This window comes from Corapipo altera, unplaced genomic scaffold (assembly GCF_003945725.1).
Source record: "Corapipo altera isolate COAL_440 unplaced genomic scaffold, ASM394572v1 45, whole genome shotgun sequence".
In the NCBI taxonomy this organism is placed as follows: domain Eukaryota; kingdom Metazoa; phylum Chordata; class Aves; order Passeriformes; family Pipridae; genus Corapipo; species Corapipo altera.
The window spans coordinates 5,679,422-5,700,611 of NW_020884877.1; the positions used below are offsets into that span (position 1 = coordinate 5,679,422).

Genomic DNA, 21,190 nt, shown 5'->3' on the forward strand with positions numbered 1-21,190 from the left:
CTGCTTAATCTTTCCACAAGGAGTGTCTATCCCTTGCCACACCATAGTGATTTTTCCTTAAATTCCCATGTGCCTACAGTGGTGTGGACAGCACCAGGCTGTTTCCTGCACAGTGCTGGTCTTTTAGACAGCACAGCTAAGAGGTGAAAAGCTGCTTTCCCCATTGTCAATCATTCAACATGAAATGTAAGAAAAATGGGGGGCAGGGGGGTTAAAAATAAAAAAAAGAATGGAAATCATAGTAACTCCAATTTTCAGCTAAACATTTTGAAGTCATAAATTACAGATGGTTGTCTTCCTCTCTTATACTGTTTTGCCACAGAGATCAACAAATAATAGCAGATATTCAGTCCACGTTTCTGATATTCTCTATCCAAAAGCTCAGGAGCTTTAGATTATGATGTTTGGACACAAAACACTACTGTCTTTTTCTTACAGTGCAGTGCAGTATTTTAAAGGCCAAACACCATCATATTACAGGAACTGCCATTCCTCTTCCTTCTTTTAATTACAGTACAACTGATCAACTTGTGCTGACAGAAGCCTATTGCTCCAGTCTAAGAGTTTTTCTTCAATATCTCGATCATCAGGTGTGAAATGGAGCAATGAGGATCATTGTACCCAGATCTAAAGATTCTAGCAAAATCATTTACATAGGGGCTTCATTTACAAAACTATAGTTTTTCTCATATAGTTAAACAGTAATAATACTAGAAGGGTTTGCTTGTATAAGTAGCAAATCAGAAGCACATTTTCTAGAAGACTAATTAGAAAAGCCGAGTGACTGGATCTCACACAGCTGGACATTTCTTCAGTAAGAGATGAATCGACCGGTTTTCCATTCTTTCCAATCTGCCACTCTTATTTTTGCAGGCAGTCCAGAGGATAAAGAGCCGAGGACACTCTGGAGCAGCTGGAAGCAGTGGCACAGCCAGCTCTCCATGTCTGCATGCACATCTCCCTCGCACGCTGGCTCTGCACAGGTGCTTTCCAGCCACTGTCCTGTTTCCGCAGGTAGGAAACCCGTCACTCAGTTTGGAAAGCAGCTGAGCTGCAGGAACCATGAGGGTCAGGGTTGGGAGGGGTCAGTCTAGACACAACCACAGCAGGTCAAGTGCGCGAAATGGGAAAACAAATCAGTAAGGCCACGATCAGTCGGGCTCTTGGGCAGCTCACCTCGATGTGGCCGTTGAGCGCCGCGTGGTGCAGCGCTGTCCGGCCCCCCCGGTCCGACACGTTGACGCTGCTCAGCAGAGGGATGATGATCTCCGCGCACTTCACCGCCTTGTTGGCGGCTGCCACGTGCAGCGGCGTCTGCCAGTTCTTGTCCCGGGCATTGACATCGGCAGAGTGTTTGATCAGCACCTGCACTGCCTCCTGCAAACGGCAGCACAGCCACAGCGTGACCAAGCAGTCGGAGTAAAGGCTTGGCCTGCCTGCTTGACAGCTCAGCCACAATGCCTGTGCACGTTACTCATGCACAGCACGCATGGCCAGGAGGAGGGAAGGAGAATAACATTTATCAAAACAACCTCCCAGGGTACTGAAATGTCACTGTTCATTCAAATGCCAGAGCACACATTACTGCTGCTGCCATTTAGAGCAGTGGCCTCACAGTCCAAATTTCCCAGTTGGATTTGAGGATGTCCAAAGCTGCCTATGAAGAGAGCCCAGCCTGTTCATTCGATTAAGCTTCAGTACCACAGTCATCAGAACTGTGCTCTCAGTGAAGAAATGAATGTACTGATTTGAGGCATTACTACCACTGCTGGTGGGCTCAGCCTTGGCCAGCAGCAGGATCATCCTAGAGCTGCCTGGTATTGGCTCTGTCGGACATGGAGGAAGCTTCCAGCAGTTTCTCACTGATGACACCCCTAACACCCCCCACTCCCAGAACCCTGATATGCAATCCCAATACATACTGTTACAAGAATCACTTATAAACTGAAAATCATGTCATTTTGGACAGTAAAATAACAGTAAATTGCTGTTAGTCGTATTTATAAACAGGAAAAATGAGACGATAAAGAATTTGTGAAAACAAAGTTTTAGCTTTGCAAAAACATGAGAACGTTGGTGTCCCCAAGTTAGCATTAGCATTCCTTTCCTCCCTAAGGGCTAAGCATAAGCCAAGGGTCTTCACTGCAGTATCCATTCTGTCAGTCTGAGACCAAACAACATCTTTTAAGGTTAATTTTGTTGGTTAAAAATGAATATTTCCCAGTGAGAAAATGTGTTGTTCTCTCTTGAGAGTCTGTCTCACTGGAGAATTCACAATCAGTTCTTTCCTGCTTCTGCTCATGCATCTGCCATTAAGCAAGTCCGGGGAAAAAACAAGTTTTTCTCAAAATTACATTTTGTTTTTTCTTCCTTTTTTCTCCATGAACAAACAAAATATGAAGGAACCACTGGGGACACAGTAGCATTCAAGTAGCCTTGTCTGCTAAATACAACTCACATCTGGTAAGTGAGAGAGCCCTAGTCCTACACAGCACCTTATTCTTTTTCCATAAACTGAAAAGTTTTCTGGTAAGCCCAGCCAAAATTTTATTAATGAATAACAAATGCACACAGTATATTTAAATAGCACTTTCATATGTAGAATGGCCCAGGAGAGAGCCTGCAGTCTGTATCAACAGTATATACATTAGTAGGAATAGTATTTCTTTGTCCTTAAATGATCTCAGCAATTTCATTTTCTACAGCCATCTCACAAACTGTTCTCTAACAGATTTTTTCAGTTAATGACATTGCATCTCTTACAGCATCAATAATGATATATGTCTGTTGATGTCTCAATAGGATTTTGTTTTTTAAATTACAGGCCTACTATTTTAAAAGTCATTTAAATGTAATTCACTGGAGACCTACTCAGCTGGGACATGAAGTCAGCAGGAAAATTTATGCACTTTTAATGAAAAAAAGAAAAAGTTAAAGGAGAATTTTTAGAAGTAATAATAAGGACTGAAAAGCCTAAACTAAAAATATCTAGACTTTGAAAAAAAACAAAACAAAAAAATTTACACAGTTTTGTTTACATCTGTTACAATCTGCTGCTCTATCAGTTTTGGGATCAAAAGTGAAGAGTCCTTATGGAGAACTTTTAATTCTATTGCTTTTGAGAGCATGAGTTTTCCCCTTTTATTACTATAGTTTCTACATATGCATGCAGTGCACGGCTATGGTGTAAGCCTCTGCAGTCAGTGTCTGTAGCTATCCCAAATTATTGCAGTGAAATATCTTTACTTTTCCAACTATGTAAGGCTGAAAGTTGATAACATCCATTAACAATCCTACACATTCACACCTGAGTGTTGTTGATTTGTAAATAAACATTTAAATCCCTGAAGCCCACTTGAAAAATCATTAAGATGTAAGTAAAAATGTGTTCATGCTTTTAACACGTAAAAAGGATTCAAGAAAACAGATTTGGAATCCTGTAAAAGCTTAATAGTGAAAGGTTGATAACAAAACTTAAAATTTCTCGGTGATCATTCTGAAAGCAAGTGTGCTCACAAGAACTTCACAAACGACACTGAGTCCTACTGGTGAACTCCTAGACCCTTAATTCATCTCCTATTATCAATGTGAGCTATGAATTCACCTCCTGCTATCTACTACTATCACTATTGCAGCTGCACATTTGTTCACTTGTGTAATAAAGTAAAAAGCAGAACTGAAAGAGCCTCAAAAATGCTAAATCCTGTTTCAAAATTATTACCAAAAATAACAGTTATATTATAAATAACAAAGAAAAAAGGCCAGGAGAAGAAAGTTACATTTGTTTATAAAATACACAGCAGACCACAAAAAGGCATCAAAGGCGCTCCCCTGCTGCCTCACTAATGCACCTGGGTACTCACTGTGAGGTACCACAACTGCCAGCACACTTTCTCATTGTGCTTCAGCTGACAAAGAGTTTAAAAATGAGACTCAAACCCACAGAAAGACATACATTTTCTGTTAGGAATGTCGCTGACAATAAAAATCATGTACTCTGACACATCCAAAAGAAGAAACCAAGCTCACTGCAATTCCCGCATCAGAAAGACTGTGGTTGTTTTTTAAGGTTTAAGTCTGATCTTTGTTTTCCAACATGGCTTTTTGTATTTTGCTTCATTACAGCATTCATTCTCTATCAGATATTCCTTTCAGAGAGTTTCAGTGGATGCCAGCAGCTGGGAAGCTCAGCCAGCAGCCAAACAATGCCCAAGTTCAGAAGCGAGCCCAGGATTCCTGCCTCCAGGCTTGGCAAGCGCTGGGACTGTTACGGAGGTGATTCGAGTCCATCAGTCTCTGGAAGACAGCCACCCACTGTCTCTTTTACAACCCCTCCCCTCGTCCCCAGCAGCCAATTCAGTCTGCAGTTGGGCTCGCTGTTAACTAAGTATTAGGAGGATAAGAGTAGACAGGGAGGTCTACAATGGAAAGCCAAGAATAATGGTGCAGTTGAAAATACAGTCATGCCTGACCTGCATTCCTGATAGTTATTGCTGCTCCTTTTTAAGACAGCAACAGAAGAGGTACAACATGATGCCAGAAGATTTTTATTTGTCAAGTAGAAGAAATATGGGCAAACCCTCCCTCACGCATGAATCAAATGCATTAACAGAAAACCTAACGGATGCCTTGAAATGCAATTAACCAAAACAAACTATGTAATGTGTGTTGGATCACATCCACATCCACTCCCTTCTGGCACATGCACAGCATGCACACATCCACACGGATTTATTCCTCTTTATTTCACCACTTGAAGATGATGTGGGCACTGTAGACCACTGTGGACTCTATCCCACGCCAATCCTGGTCACCTGCTCCAGCTGATGGTACGACTTGCTATGGTAATGTAAAGCAAGGTGAAAATCATCCACATTAAGGTTCAAAAGCAGCTATAACGAACTTGTAAAAGCTGGCCTCCAGCTGCAATGCTACAGGCCCTGTACACGGAAAATGCTTTCCCTCTCTGCCTCACCATGCCACCTACTACGGCTCTCAAGGGTTTGCTTTTCCCCCCAGCATGCAGCTTATGTGTAAAAGCAGGGTAATCAAATCTTACTCACTTCACTTCTTGAAGCAACTGCTCGATGGAGAGGAGTCAGCCACATATTGTCCTTGGCATTAACACGAGCGCCTGCAAGTAAACAGCAGAGGTTACATCCACGCCTTGGGTGCGACACCAAAAGCCTTGCCCAACTGCTTCCTAGTAATAAGAGTTGAGACATATGTGGCACTCTCAGTGTTCCCCAGCAGTCTCCTGGCATCCTCTTCACCTTGGAAATGCATTTGCAGATGTCTGATAGGTAGGAGCTGAAGTGTGATTCGGAAAGAAAGCAAATGGATAGGTAGGACTATTTTTACAAATCGCTTTGTTTACAGGACACTAAAGAAGTAAGATTTGTTGCAAGGAGTTATGTATGTATACACGTGTCTACATATACACATTTTCTTAGATCTACTGATACAAAGTGAAAGAGAGCAGCCCTTTGCTTAGAGCACCACTGCTGTGTGAAGATAGAAGGAAGGGAACTAACCTGAACCGCCTCTTGCCTTCAGCTGCATCAGACAGAACACTAGAAAATGACCACCTCCCTGCTTCACAAATCGTGCTGGGATCAAGAAAACACGATCAGGAAATGCTCAGGCCAGGGACAAAACTGGGCACTTATTACATCAGGTTCTGTGAGTGTCACTCAGAAAACATCAGAAGGCGAGGGATGAAGGAGACCACCTGTTTGCCTTCTGTGCAGTTCAGTGCTAATGGGCGCTCTGAGAAGGCAGCTGCACAAGAGGATGGGTTTGGGTTGGCTTGCCAGAGAAAAAGGATAAAGGAAGCATATTTAACTACAGTGGTTCTGGTTGCCTGTAGACCAAAGGGAGTAAAAAAAAAAAAAAAAAGAATCCTCTACCTTTATGTAATAAAACAGATTTGTTTACAAGAAATATTAAAGCTATTCAGTGATGTTGTGACACCACAGAAAGGAAATTCACTGATAAGGACTACAGAAACTAATTTTAAAAGTTTTTTAAATTTTAAAATATTGTACCTTTCAGATCTGCAGGTAGCAGCACTATTCTGAGAACAGTAGCACATGCAGAAAAAAAACCCATAGAGAAGCACAAGTGTCATGCACATAGCCTGGATGAGCCTCTGAACTTCATGAACAAAGGGATTCTTAAGCTTCATTTTGAACCATAACTTAAATGCGTACAAAAGCCTGTAATTAATAAATCCCACTCTCTGAATCAGAATCACTTTCTGAGAGTTGATTCTCAGGGATATTAAGATGTCTGACTTTGAATCACAGTGTTTATTGGGAATTGTGCTAGATAATCAGAGAAGAAACAAGTTCTTGCATATTTCCACAAGTCGGGATGCAGTTTTTTGGCTGCAAGAAAGAGAAAGCCACTTTCATAACTATTGCAACAATTAGAGGCAATTCTCCAAACTCACCTCAGAACCTGGTGGTACAACTTGCCCTCTGGGAAAACACCCTTTAGAAAAGACAGCAGTTTCAAAGGGTTTTCTAATAAATCTGTCTAAGCAAGGAAGCTATTAGCTCATTTTATCTTCGTGAGAAGGCCATTACAGTTAATACACATTAGTATCCTGCCTTTCTCCTGCACTAGAGATATGTAAGACAACAACCTTCTCCACCATCAGGAAGCTGACACCTGCCTTCAAGGCACCTTTGATTATCCTGGTCTGGTAGGGTTCTTGGGGATGCAAACTGCCTAGATGAATTCCTAGTAACTGCCACCAAATATCTCTTTTTGGGTTTAGAAATTTATTTTGTATTTGCCTTGGGGTTTTGCCTCATGTTCTTAACGAAGGTTTCTTTTGCTTTATTCCTACTGATTCACTAATTCCTAGCAGCAGATGGTTGCAAATCAGAAAGGCTTATGTGTGGAGTAGCAAAGTGTGACAAATATATTATTCCTCAGTATTCGACAACTCCAGTGGCATTGGTATGAAGATGATTAGAAAACTTAGCGAAGTGTCTCCATCAGTAGTTATTCATGCCCTTCACTGATCCACTTACCCTTTGAGAAACTGAAATAGTTGCCAAGAAAGCAGCTAAAGAAAATAATAAAAGGAAAACAATACCAGTATAAATAAAATAACACTCAGCATGCTATCAGCCTTTTCTTTCTCAGCTGTTTTACAATTTTCTTTACCTCTCTGTGCCTCTTTACGTGAAACAGTGAAATTGCTCCTATGTATCTAATTCAATGCATCAGTTGAATATGTTTCTGATTTCTGTTTTTAAGGAGCTACACAATTCAGCTGTTGCCTGTTACAGGAGCTGCTGTTGTCCATTTAGTGAGGTTGCACATTTCTTGAAGAGACCTTTCAAAATTTTTCTCCTTGGCCTGCCCATTTCCTTCACCAAAATTCAGCTTTTGGGTTCCTAGCAGTTCCTTCCAGTCAATGGTTAATAACAATGAAAATTTCACCAATACTGATGCACTCCCTTGGGGAGAGAAAATACCTGCCATTTTAAGGGAGATCAAGCAGAGGCACCCAGTGAACAGTGCTCACATTTTCAAGGGTGTCCTGTACACTCCAGGAACCTGAGCATTCATTTTGTGACAGCCCAGGGGCAGCTCTTTGAAAGCACTGAGCAAAGTGCTCTAGAACACGCTAATGCACCTACAACGAGCTCTATACAAAAAACAGAAGCTTAAATTTTCAAGTCTATCCCACGACACTTCCTCAAAGTCACTCAGAGATTGAGTGTCCCTCTCTTTACTCTGGACCAAGTACCTTAACAATATTTCAATGCACTTCCTACAGTACTTTGTGAATTAATCTGTGTGTTTATAAGCACAAAGAGGACTGATATACACTTGGTGTATATTCTGTCCTTCATAGTACAATCTTCCTTGAAATATAAATTGCTTTAAAGATTTCACTTAAAATCCTTTCAGGTAGCCACAGCACCCATCCACCCATAAAATGTCCACTTTACAAAAACCCTTCAGAGAAAACCCTTTTCTCTGATCCATCTTCTGCACTTTGTTGTTGGGAGGGCTTGTACCCCTGAGCCTGAAGGAAAGACTTAGCTGTAGGGATTTGCCCTGGGAGGCTGAAGTAGACAACATAACATATAATGTTACCAATAAAATCAAAAGAGAGGAAACTTTCCGTGTTCCACTTTTCTTTAATAGGCCTGGTTTGTAATCTTTGCTATCTTTCACTCTCAAATTTTTCTGCCAAAAGAGAAAATAAATCTGAAATTGCCTTCTGATTCTTACGAGATCTGAAATAATTCGATGCTGGCTTTCAGGACTAAAGTTAACATCTCTTTACCATAACCAAAGTACAATTTTCCATGCAGCATATCTGCCAAATCCACATGTCTCTAATAAACCTAGATTCCACAGTCTAACTCTCCAAAATTAGGGATGGTCAATGAAGGAGGAAAACCGTAACCTATTAATGTCATCATTTACATGCACCTTTCCAACTCCTGCTATGAGACACAGCAATAGGCCCTCACAAATGTAAGGATAGCTGCCATACCTTCTTGCCAAGAAGCTCAGAGCTTTCAGTATTAGTAAGGCATGGTAATATTTCTAAGATGGCAAGTGCCTTGGTAGGTAACAAGGGGTAAGGGACTGAGCTCAACCATTAGTTCCCCAGGCACCAGCTCAAAGCCCAGGATGAGGGGAGGCCCCAGCACAGATGAGAATGGAGCTTGGGTTTGCCCAGACAGTTGTTCTTGCACGTCCACGACTGTGTCATCATACAGAGCTTCATTTATGTGAGGTGATTACCCTGGTCCTTCTCCTTTTTGACAGAAAGGAGGTGAAGAAGTGCTCAAAGCTCTCTGCTTTCATGTAGCCTGGAAAAACAAAACGACAGCACATTTCCCAAGTTTGAACCATATGATTATGGATCAGACCTTTGGGCTGCTGTAAATCTATCTGCCTCTGACATTTAATGGGCTGGGGTGATTCATACCAGTTGAGGGATCTGGCACTCTATCTGCTGTATCAGTTCCAAACAGATTCCATTTCAGTGGCTACCTAGAAAGCCATTTCTGGTCTGTCTCCAACAACCTGAGCAGAAATTTTATTCACTAGACACTACATTCATTTGTGCTGCCACCAGTTCATGGGCTACAAATATCAGAATGTGCATATTTCATTTCATTTCTGTCCTGAGCCCTGTGCAAAATGCAATACATTGATATTCCTCCTAGTTTCTACTCATGCTGAGACTATTGCTTGACAACAACAGCAAGCATTTTTGCACTTTCCCTCTGTTAAAACATCATCTCATTTTAAGTCAGACAAGAAAGTTTTTCTGCTTATGTAACTAAATTTTATGTTCAGATTAATCTTTTATAATATGCTTTTACTAATACAGTTTACTGAATGAAGAGGTGAAGCAAAGGAAGATGCTGCAGTTGTCTTTGCAGCCTAGTTCATGAAGAGATCACAGTCACAAAGAGATGTTTATAACAACTCAACCTGCTCATCCAAACCTCAGAAACCTCCAAACTCGCTCTTGGATACAAGTACTCATAGTCATCAAATAATGGAACATCAGATATTAAAGAGCAATGAATAGGTAGAACATGCAAGACAAAATTAATTTTGACTCATGCTGAGCTAATTGGGAAAGATCCACACAGTTCCTGCAGACTGAACACCAGCACAGTCCCACTGACACAAAGTTCAGTTTTTAAAAGCCCACATTACAAGTTTTTCACACTCAGATATATAAAAAAACCCCCAAGATATATCACCTACATTTTATGCTGTTGACCAGACAAACCCTACAGCCCTGGGATGACATTTTGGCTGTCAGGTGCTGGAACTAAGTGTCCCAGAAGAACACTAGAAAGCCTCCTTCCCTTTTTAGGAATGTGATCAAAACCAACAATGTTCACCTGGACATTTCTGGATGCTATTTGGAATCAAGGGACAAATGGGCAAAACAGCTTCCCCTATCTCTTTATGAGGATGTTGCCTGTGCTGCTACTTGCAAAACTTTCTCTTTTTTCAAAAAGACATTACTTGTTCAGTCTTCTCACACCACAATGGAATAGGAGTATGAGACAAACAACACATGCTGCAAGAACACATGTACAGATGAAGCTTATTAAATCTTACCTCCCAATGTAGAAAATCATGTTTGCATTTAGCACATTGAAAACCCACCCAAGCATAACCTGTCAGTGGAGCAATGTTCTTTCCAACTATTTTGCTGGCATCAGGGTTACAGCAGAAAAGTCTGATGGATGATGCATGTCCAGCCACTTACCTCCATTAAGCAATTAGGCAAACCAAAAATTCCCCCACAATGAACAGAGAAAACACATAGCTACAGCAAACTGAATTAACATTTTCTGCCTTCTCCAGGTGTGGTTAGACTGGTAAACCAAAGATACATGTTTGTGTGGTCTGCATGCACCCATCAACAGCCTGATTTAACTTTGAAATTGGCTGGTGCTCTAAGCAGGGGGCTGGATGAGGTCATCTCTAGAAATCCCGTCCAGCCTGAATTATTCTAGGATTCAAGGTTGGAAATTAGAAGGTGCCTTGCAGTCACAGGACTGATAATTCTGAAATAACTTTTAAAAAAATACACAACTAAGTTGAAGAGGCAGACCAATAATTTGTGAAACCAATTATATAGCAGGGTTGCTTTCAACCTTAGACATTTGTACCATAAGGCTCCTTTCAATCTCAAATTCTTAAACCACATAAGCTTTATTCTTACAGTTCTCCAGTTTAGAAAAACACTGCCTTTGAAATTTGCAAGCACATCCAGGAGTTTGCCATGAAATATGTGCAATTCCTGAGAGATGTCTGCTTTATGCTTTGTTCTGACATATTTTGATCTTGTTTTTTGCCACTATAACAGTTGGAAAACGTGTTTTGATTTGTTGCTGTTGTTGTTCAGATACATCCTACTGCACAGTTTCTAACATCCAAATAAACTTCCTCTTAGAATCATATTTCTAATGTAAATACCACTTAAAATTCATTTAAACTAATTTATAACTTTTTTCCTATTATTCCATAATAATTTTTGCTGAACAGGAATTCTTGGCTTGTACTCCAGGATGTGAATCCACATTCCAAATACGTACTTCAGCAAGTTTCTGAAGCAAAAATACTGTCAGTTTGAATGCTTTAAAAGTTGTTAAAAACTAGTTACTTTGTTTATTAATTGTGCTCAGTCACTGTGCACATTTTATAATTGTATCACTAAATCTAAATATATTTTCTAAGTTTGCAACATATGCAATGAACTCCATGAAATTCACAATATATAGGCACTGCCCAAAATTCACTTTTATATGCTTTGCTGGGTATTCCTTGTAGCTTTAAAATTAGCTATTTTACCAGTTAATAACAGCGAGGGTCACCACCTTACCTGACAAAATGAGAAGCTCAATGATGTCTGCATCCCCCAGGAATGACGCCACATGAAGAGGAGTTCGTTTCTCGGCATCCTACAAAACCACAAATCAGTGCAAACATTCATGTTAAAGAGCAATGCATTTGTACATATTTATTTGCTGTGTGCGTTTCTGTTTACAATTAGAAATGCAATCTCACTGAAAGAACAAAATTCAAGATCTCAACAACACATTTCCTCCCAATAATCCTCAGCTTTTCTTTATCACTTGTTTCCATCACACCTTGCAGAGACACTGTCTTTACTCTGGTAGCCTGTTTACAGGTAGATCAAATCAAATCTAAAATGAGGAAAAGGCATCATCCATGGGTCTCTTTCCCACTCTTAAGTATCACAGCAACATAACTGAGATGCCTCTGGATATCAGACTCTGTAATGCAGTTTGCACCAACAATACAAGACACACAGAGCTATCATAAGGATAACTTGGGAGAATGGTTTTTGGAACCACACCAAGGTCAAGATGTAATCCTCTTAGTCTCTAAAGGTCCTTGTATACCATTTAGCCTGGTTATCTGCACAGTAGCCCAAAATGGGCACATGCACCTTGATCCTTTCAATATAAAAGAAGAAAATACTACTAGTCAAATCTGTATCTTTAAACTTAGAAGAATTGCTAATTATCATATATATAACTTCTGAAATACCTCTACTTTTATTTGATTTCTGTAATTTTGCACATTAAGGAGTCCAATTTCAAGATTTTCTTTTCTAACTTCAAGGGGTATAAATACAGTGTTTAAAAAAACCCCTTTCTTTTATTGCTTTATTCAGATGATTGCAGAACATAGGTCTTCAAAAGAAACTGCTAAAACATTATAACATGGGCAACAACAATCACAAGAACTGCTACTACTGCTCATTGTGCTATTTCATCCCTGTTTCCAGTCCTAAATGAATTTCATTTTGGTTTCTTAACCACAAAAATAAGTTCTAAGAGACCTTATCAATGAAACTTATTGCAACTTATTAGCATTAAATATTGTAAGCTGGTAACAAATTCAACACTTCCTGCAAACAATACCAACAGAGAAACCCTACCAGTGTCCCTGAAGCAGATCTCTGAGCCTGTCATATAAAATATCACTTTTAACATGACCAAGAAGTCAACCACCATAAGCTATTTTGTAATACCTTTGAAGTATGCTATAGATGTGGACAAATCAGTGCAGCAGAAGCATTTGTCATTTGAACGCTGAAAATTATTTTCCAACACTGAAAGGCACAGAGCCACTGATCAACCAGAATAATTTCATTTTTATGGTTTTTTAAATATATATAATGCATATAGTCCTCAAAGTCTGCTCCACTGCGTTTTGATCTTTTATATTGGGCATGCACATAAACCACTCAGAAGACAGATTACATAAAACCCAGGCTGTCACAGGTCAGAGAGGGAGGTATCTTACAGAACTTCACCTCCTCACATGACAGGTAAATTAAAAGAAGGTTAAGTAGTGTCCATCCAGCAGAGTCCTCTCAGGAACCAAAATAACAAGCTGGATTCTCTCACATGCTCAGTTCCTAACACCCAATCCACCACAAAACAGCTCTCACAGGTACAAGTGCATATGAGACTTTCCACAAATATTCTGTCCTATGGTTACCCATGGCAAAATATATGCTAAAACTGATCAAACTTATATAAAACCAGAATCAGTTTTATTTGGGTTTTCAGTTTGCTCATTTCAATGCACAGAGCTCTCTTTATACAATGCAGTATTTGTAGCAGCCATCGTACCTGTCAGTGACAAATTCTGTGACAGTTTTTTGCAACACAGCCAACTTTGGCAACAGTCAAATGCTAATGATACAAGACCAAGCAATTTTCTGTATCAAGGAACCAAGGCTACCCAGTGCTTTATTGATTATAAAGATATTATGTAGTAAACTGTAAATCTGATGGAAATTTGACAACAGAGAGGAAAGGACATTAAAGAGAAAACTAGAATTTTTATCCTTCCTGTAACAGGAATAACACTCTGTAAGCTTTCTCAGCTTTTGCTTTTTAAAAATCAATGCAAAGTCCTATCATATTAAGCAAGAATCAAGTTTCCAGGGAAAGTTGGGTTTAGTCATGAAACTGAATTTAAGCTTCATTTCTCCAAGAGGAAAAAAAACCTAAAACTTCTCCATTTATCACAATCAGGCACAAATCAGAGTTCACTTTCACAGAGAGCCCTACAGGAACCATTTTCTGGAGTTTGGCAGGGAGAAGTCCACACACTACACCCGCAGACAAGCATGCAGTTGAAAAATTCAATGGAGGAACATCCTGTTTAGACTCTGCACAGGACTGATACAGAAACAGAGGAACTAAGGCATCTCCCCATCTGTCCAACCACACTCACTGCATCCTCCTCAAAGCTGTGTACCACTGCAGCCAGACTCACATCACCCACTGCCTTTCCATCTGGCCCATGCCCTGACATCTTTTCAGCTACAGACATATTCGTCACATGATGGTGGAAACAGGAGTACAAAAGTATATCAGCAATGATCTAAAGACTGAAGGCTACAAACAGAGAGAGAGGACTAAAATCTGTCCTTTCAGGGAAAGGCTTGGCAGAACCCCAAACCTCAACATACATTATCAAGGCAAGGAAAGTAAGCGGGGGAAAAGAGATGATAACAGGGTTACAAATAGCATTAAGACGAATAATCAGACCTGCTTCAAGTACAGTTCTCAGAGGAATAAAAGGTCAGTAAGAGACAGTAGATAAGCTGTACACAATGGCTAGAAAATCATGCTGAGATGAGATAAACACTCTTTCCAGTACCTAAAGGGGGTCTACAAGAGAGCTTGAGAGGGACTTTTTACAAGGGTGATAGGACAAGGGGGAATAGCTTCAAAAGGAAAGAGGGCAGGTTTAGATTACATACTGAGACTAAATTCTTGAGTGTGAGGTTGGTGAGGCACTGGAACAGGCTGCCCAGAGAAAATGTGGATGCCCCAATCCCTGGATGTATTCAAGACCAGGTTGGATGAAGCTCTGAGCAGGTGTCACTGCCCATGGCAGGGGTTGGAACTAGGTGATCTTTAGGATCACTTCCCACCCAAACCATCCTATGATTCTATGAAAACTGTTTTAGTAACCTATCTTAGTTCACAGAAAAGATGATGTTGCATACTAACATCTGTATGCTTTTGTTTGTTTTAAGTACAGAGAAAAGAAATTAAGACTAACAAACAGGAAATCTGGGACAGAAGGCCTCAGCATGAAAAACACTCAACACATACTTAAACTGTTCAAGTGATCACAGTGACACTGATAAGACCCTTCACAGGCTTAAACTTAGACTAGTCCTTAAGTGCTTTATTGGATCAGAGCCTTGAGGTACATGAAGATTAGAACAGTGAACTGAATGAATCATATCAGCACATGTAACATATGCAGGCACATTAAGAAAAGGGCCTACATTTCCTCCTCAACAGAGCCTACATCTCAAATAAGAATTTTGAGATCAACTGCAGCTGCTCAGATCAGGTGATGCTTAAGACAGAGTTCCTTACTATTAACACGTAGAGTGCAACTGCTGCAGAAAATTAATGTATGTATCCTTCCTTTGTCACCAAACTGACTGAGCAGCTAACAGGAATAGCTGGAATTTACAGAAGGATTTTAACACACCCCCAGAAACCAAGTTAATGAAGTCTTTGGATTCCCACCACCTCCTGCCTGAGATGTGCCTCGGTGGCAGAGTAAGGCATGTGAATGGCTACAACTTCCACTGATATAGTCTAACCAGAATAATAACAGAAAACAAACTTCCTGCTCATTCCCTCCATTTACAGTTGTTACATCTGCATACACCTAAATTAAAATAGCACAACCATTAAAATCCCAAACATTTAGATACAACTTGACTTCAGGAATATTCAATATTGGCAACTATTAGGAACTACTGAAGAGGTTAAAAGCATATGAGCACCTACTTCATGGGCTATTTACAACCATTCCAAGCCAAAAGCTGACGGTGTACCAAGAAAATATCTGCTGCTTCAAGGATTTTTTTCTACTCATACATTCTTTTATTAAAGCCTGTAATTTACAGAGCAAATCAAAGTGTTTAACTTCGAGCACCAGCTGAAGGGGAAAGTCAAGCTGTGTAACTTATGTCTCGCGCTCTTTCTTCTGCTTGGTAATAATCAAGTTAAGGAATTCCTATCTGAAAATGCAGATCCTGGTTCCATCAGCTCTTGTCCTCACAGTCTTCAGTTTGGCCTCAGAAACAAATATTTTTCTGGACTGAGTCTTTAGTTGCCCATGAGGTAGAAAAGGCGAATACTTTGATCTCCTGAGAAAAATTATCTGCTCTTTTTCCCCACATTTAACACTTGCCTTCTGTAAGGCTGATGGCAGCTTTCATGCGAGAAAAAGATAATTTTAACAATTAATTACTAATTCTATATTGAGACCGTAGGAACTGTTATCCTAATGAATGGAAATATTCTAATGTTTATGAATATTCAATGTAAGATTCAAAAGCTAGACTTAAATAACTCCTCCATTTTTACAAACACAATATTAACTTTTGGGGGAGCTGGGGGGAAAGGCCGAAGGCATGGGAATGTACATCACATGTAAATGGATGGGAAAAGATATAGAAAATTCAAGTATTTCAGGTTGATATTGCTGCCTTGCAAGAAAATAATGCAGTTACAGCCAAACCCTGCCATGAGACTTTGATGGCCTATACATCCTTAAGGGTCTCTAACATTCTGGGTACACTGATAACATGAGTCACCAGCACAGATATATATAACATAGTAACCACTAGTATACTAACATGCTGTTGCAAAGCAACCCAGAAGATTTCAGACTCTCAGTCTCTCCAGTAGAATCTTTTTCACAGTTCAAAATTTTTCTGTATAAAATATAAAGAAAAAATTCTAAAACAAACAAAAAAATTAAGTCATGCTAGTTACCTTGCATTGCAAACATCAATGTAATTTCGTATTCAATTTCCTTACATAATTGAGAATTGTTCATAATATCTGTAGAAAAAATTGCTCCTGTCACTTCCCACTTAAAGAAACAGCATATCAAACAGCACTACTACAGGCTAAATACCACTGGAAACACAGCTATTACCTAGCACCAAACTGTCATACTGTGTCAAAGCAGAAGCCTTTCCAACTTCTTGGCTAAATCCTCCAGAAGATTTTCCAGCACAGCATAACTACATCTTAAAGAGGAGCATTTAATTCCAGTACAGCTTTATTCTCCTGCAAGGCTCCACAGTGCCAAAAAGCAAATCATGATTCCTTGGATGAGAGCAGAGACGAGGGTCTGGTATCCCAAGGTAACTGAAATACCACATTACAGTCTCTCTTAAGTCCCAAGTCAAATGTGTCACTCTAAATGACAAGCTGGTCTTCACTTCAGGTATCCCAAGCATGCAAAGCCTTTCAGACTCACAATCCTAAACATGTGTGCACTTATACCCTCAAGCACTTATACCACCTCCAAAAATATGCTTAGTAATATTACAGAAATATATATATAACTTTTTTGTGTGTGTGAAGACCTGGATGAAGCCTGAATCCTCCTGACGAAGGCAGTCCTGCAAATCTATGCCTTATCAAGCAGAAAAATGTGTAAAAGAAGTAATAAACAGCATACATACATACATGTCTCTCCATAGTGAGATCCTTCTTGCCCTCCTTACCCATAATAAACATTCACACAATTATCTCTTGATGCTGATGAGCAGCAAGAAGCATCTGCAGGTTCTCCAGCTGGCAGAGTGTTGAGCAAAGAGGCTACAAGGATCAAGCCCAAAAGGCTGTACCAGCAACTGTGCCCCAGCAGCAGAAACAGAAGCACCTATGTTGTGGGAATGCAAATGTTGCCTTCAACAGTCTCACTGGTGGAATGAGGTAGCACACCAGTTACTTTCCCAAAAATAAAAATCCGGAATATCCAGAAGATATTCTGGAGACATCAAAGTTTTAAATATATTTTGTGGTTTTAGGGTTGTATCCAAGAGAAAACGCAGGATTAGGGGATAAAAAATAAAAACAGAGGGAATTAAATGTCTGGTTTGGCTTGCAAACATCACATTAGTTATAGAGAAGAATACTGGAAGGGGTTTTGACTTTTTTTGTTTGGTTTTAGATATTTTGAGGGGAAACTAGAAGACTAAGATGAAAATCGAAATTTCACAGGAAGATTTTGGTTTATAACATCACACATAAGAACTGGACTTTGCAGATCTAGGGTGCTGCACAGCTGCATGTATTACAAATCCCAAATAACAAGGGGTTACAACTGGATGCAGAGTAGTCCCTGGATTCTGGGAGTCATTCTCTCCCACTCTTCCCAAAGTAAAAATAGCACCCTAAAATATCCCCACCTACACACACAGAGCATGATCACCCTATTATTTCTAAATGCACCAAACAGCAAATGTAGACAATGCCTACCTGAAACTAGTCTGGCAGTCTAGATAGTGCAACCAATATTGCAAATGTCCTGGGAAAACAGGCTGCTGAACACTGCCCACAGGCAGACCACATTTCTCAAGGAAACAGTGCACATTTGGTACCCCATGGTAGGGAATTGCTTACCGAGTAGAACAGCTAAGGATAACAGTGCCCATGCCCTCAGGGTGCACATGCTCCCCCAAAGCACAGCTGGGGACTGGAGAGGTCACAGTGACAATTGTGGTGGCAGAATGAACTAAAACCACACTTGTAAGCCAAACAGTCACAGCTTTCACTTTGTTGCAACATGGAATTCACAATTATAGCAGCATCCAGAAATGTAGCCATTTCTATCAACATACACTTCCCAGCTTGGAAAGATAATAATTATTTTACCAGACCAGGAAAAAAAAAAAAAAAAAAGTAGTAGCATGCTAAACTTCTGATTTCCTCCAAGATTTCCTCCAAACTCTTTCCTGAGATTAATTTTCTCTTAGGAAGTATGCACATACATTCCTAATTTTGTGGAGTTTCTCTATGCGCTTTTTGTTCTATCTTCCAAATACTTCTCTTGCTGCAGATTCCAAAAAAACAATTTTTAAAACTCCAGAAATTCCCAGAGCTTGCTACAAACCAGTCTTTTATTTTGTATCCCTGTCCTACCTATATTTAAACTATTCCAGTGTTAACAGAGCCAACCAAAATGATCAACAAAGGACAAATCGCTGCCAAACAGTGTCAGAGTTTCCTCTCACATGAGCAACCAAACACTAACATGGAAGTAATTAAAAACACCCTTAAAATAGAAACATAAGCATGCAATGCAAATTGCCAGCTCACAGTACAAGGGAGGGAAATCTTTTGGTCTTTCTTTAGTGATATTTTAAGCAATTAACACTTGTCTGCAGTCACTATTCAGAGCACAATCTCCACGTTTCACATTGACCAGTATTTTTCTAATTAGTCAAAAGAAAAGGTTTGTGTTTTGCTCCTGACAAAATAGTTGTTTAGGCAAAGCATTCTTGGATGGATTTTGAGTATTATAAATAGTGTTCTGGGCAGACCATTCAAGTTCAATGACTTTTTTTATTAAGTACCATGGTACTCATCTGCAAAATATGTATTCCTCATCTATATCACACCTGACAGCTGAGAGCATCTCCCTGGCAACCATCACTACACACTTGCAGCCAAAGGATTGAAAAACATTTGAGAAGCAGGCAATAATCTTGAGCAGGAAATGCTATTTTAAAAAAACAACATGAAATGCAGAGGAACTACGACATTCACCTAGCTTGTTGTGGAGTTTTTGTTTAGTTAGTTTGGGGCTTTTTGTTTGTTTTTTTTAGACCAACAGCAAAAACAAATAAAGAAGAAACTCAAGGGAAATGATTCTTCAACGAAGCACTTTTAGGAACTTTTAACAAAACAATCAGACACTGATAATCACAGGGAAAGCCTAATGTCAAGGTCTTGGATCAGATTCCCAATTTAAAACAAAAGCAAGTCTTTCTGCTCTTGACAGCGAATGGAGTGGAGCCCCAGTCAACCAGATCTGTAGGATCACTTCTCCAGTTCCTTTCGGCAGCTCCGAACCAACAGGTTGGACCCACTACCTGCAAAAGTTTCAGTGCCAAGACTAAACCAGACCAAGTGCTGGTGTTATCTATAAATAAACTGAAGACTTTATGTCAGAGAAAGACATGAAGGCAAGGAGGGTTGATTCAAAAGTCCAGGAAACACCTGGAAATCATCATTCTGCTTCTGCTTTATATTCTCACCACTTTCAGAGGCCACAGATTGTAGTCAGGACTGACAGGACTCTAATAGTATGGATTTAAGTTAAAATTCAAAAGGGGAAAAAAAATATCCAAACTTCTGCAGAAAGACCAAGTTCAAATGGAGATATTTTCCTCCAGTACCAAAGTACCTAAATACTACTACTTTACAGCTGCTTACCATTCTGGCTAGAGTAAGCCAATCTCCAGAACAGTAATTCCTTTGTGGCCAAATTATGGCCAAGATTCTGCTTCCTTGCCTCTTACTGCTGAGACCTATGTGAAAGCTTTAAGCACAGTCAAAGGCTGAATAACAGCTCCTGATCTGCAAAGGCACTTCACAAAAGGAAGCTCTACAGAGAGTAAAAATATGCAGTTTTCAGCTGTTTTCATTCATTTTCTCAGTCAGAGAAAAAAGTGTCCCTGACTGACCTGCACATTTGGAATAATTATCATAGAGTAAGAAAATTTTAAAGTCAACTGTTGGAGACAATTATATTTCAGACTACTAATTAGGATTCCACTGAAGTCCCAAATTTCTTACTTCCCAATCATTTTCATTCTGTTATGTGTTAATTACTAAGGACATTTTTCATACTGCCATTGTAGCAGCCCACAAGCACAGCCCTTATGTGCCACAGGCACATAACATGCCCAGTCACATACCAAGGCGTTGACATCCTCAGTTTTGTAGATCAACATCCGGATCTCTTCTGGATCACCACTGAAAATCGCTTGGACCAGTGGCGGCTGGAAAAACAAAACAGAAGCAGCAGCATTACAGGTTTGTTTATTTTCTGCTTAAGAGGAGAGCATCTTATTCCTGCTAACATTTACTAATGTTGCCTCCAGACATTTTATGACCCCAGCGACAAATCACCAAGAGTATCTCATCAGTAAGAACTATCAGTTTGCTTGAGGATAAACTGAAATCATGGCATGTTTGTACATATAATGAGTGTGTGTGTGTGTGTGCACAAACAGAGACCCCCATTAGAATGGCAACTTTTGTCAACAACATGCAATTAGCCCAGATGTTCTCCTTGGCATGTAAGGGGAAAACTAATTACATCAGATATTGCTGCATGTTTGCTGTTGGCACAGATTAATGGTCATGCAACACACATTTAGAAACAGAACATTATGCAGATAATGAATTTCTGGGCAATTACTAAACATCTTGTGTTTTTTTTTTTACTGAATAAATATGCAACAAGCACAGTTAATTTTAACCACCCAAGAAGCAAAATAATTATCTCATTGTTCCAAGTCTGTTATTATGCTATTATGGATCGGAATGCAAAAATAAATAATCGGGCATATACAGGAGAAACAATATGCCACACTCATTCCTCTGGCAGTGCTGGCATCACCCATCAGTGAGAGGGAGCTGCATATGCTCAACTGTCCCGTTACTCGTCCAGAGTTGGGAATTTCAGTCCTTCTGGCTACATTTGTTCTGGACCCCCAGCAGCAAATATTTGAGTTATTAACCAAGTTGGCAAGACGTGATCCGCTGAAGTAAAAGAATAAAAATCTTGC

The 21,190-nt window shown here is 39.8% G+C and overlaps 1 protein-coding gene across 16 annotated transcripts in view; it reads right to left on the bottom strand.

The window, feature by feature from the left end:
* Window positions 1-21,190, bottom strand: part of ANKRD44 (ankyrin repeat domain 44) — a 135,731-nt gene that overhangs the window by 54,882 nt on the left and 59,659 nt on the right. For all 16 annotated transcript variants that reach the window (XM_027637419.1, XM_027637424.1, XM_027637416.1 and 13 more), the window contains exons 2-5: window positions 20,315-20,398; window positions 11,396-11,474; window positions 5,064-5,134; window positions 1,177-1,377 (exon numbers count right to left, since the gene is read on the bottom strand). In XM_027637419.1, coding sequence (XP_027493220.1) covers window positions 1,177-1,377; window positions 5,064-5,134; window positions 11,396-11,474; window positions 20,315-20,398 — 435 coding nt within the window. The remainder of the gene's footprint in view (window positions 1-1,176; window positions 1,378-5,063; window positions 5,135-11,395; window positions 11,475-20,314; window positions 20,399-21,190) is intronic.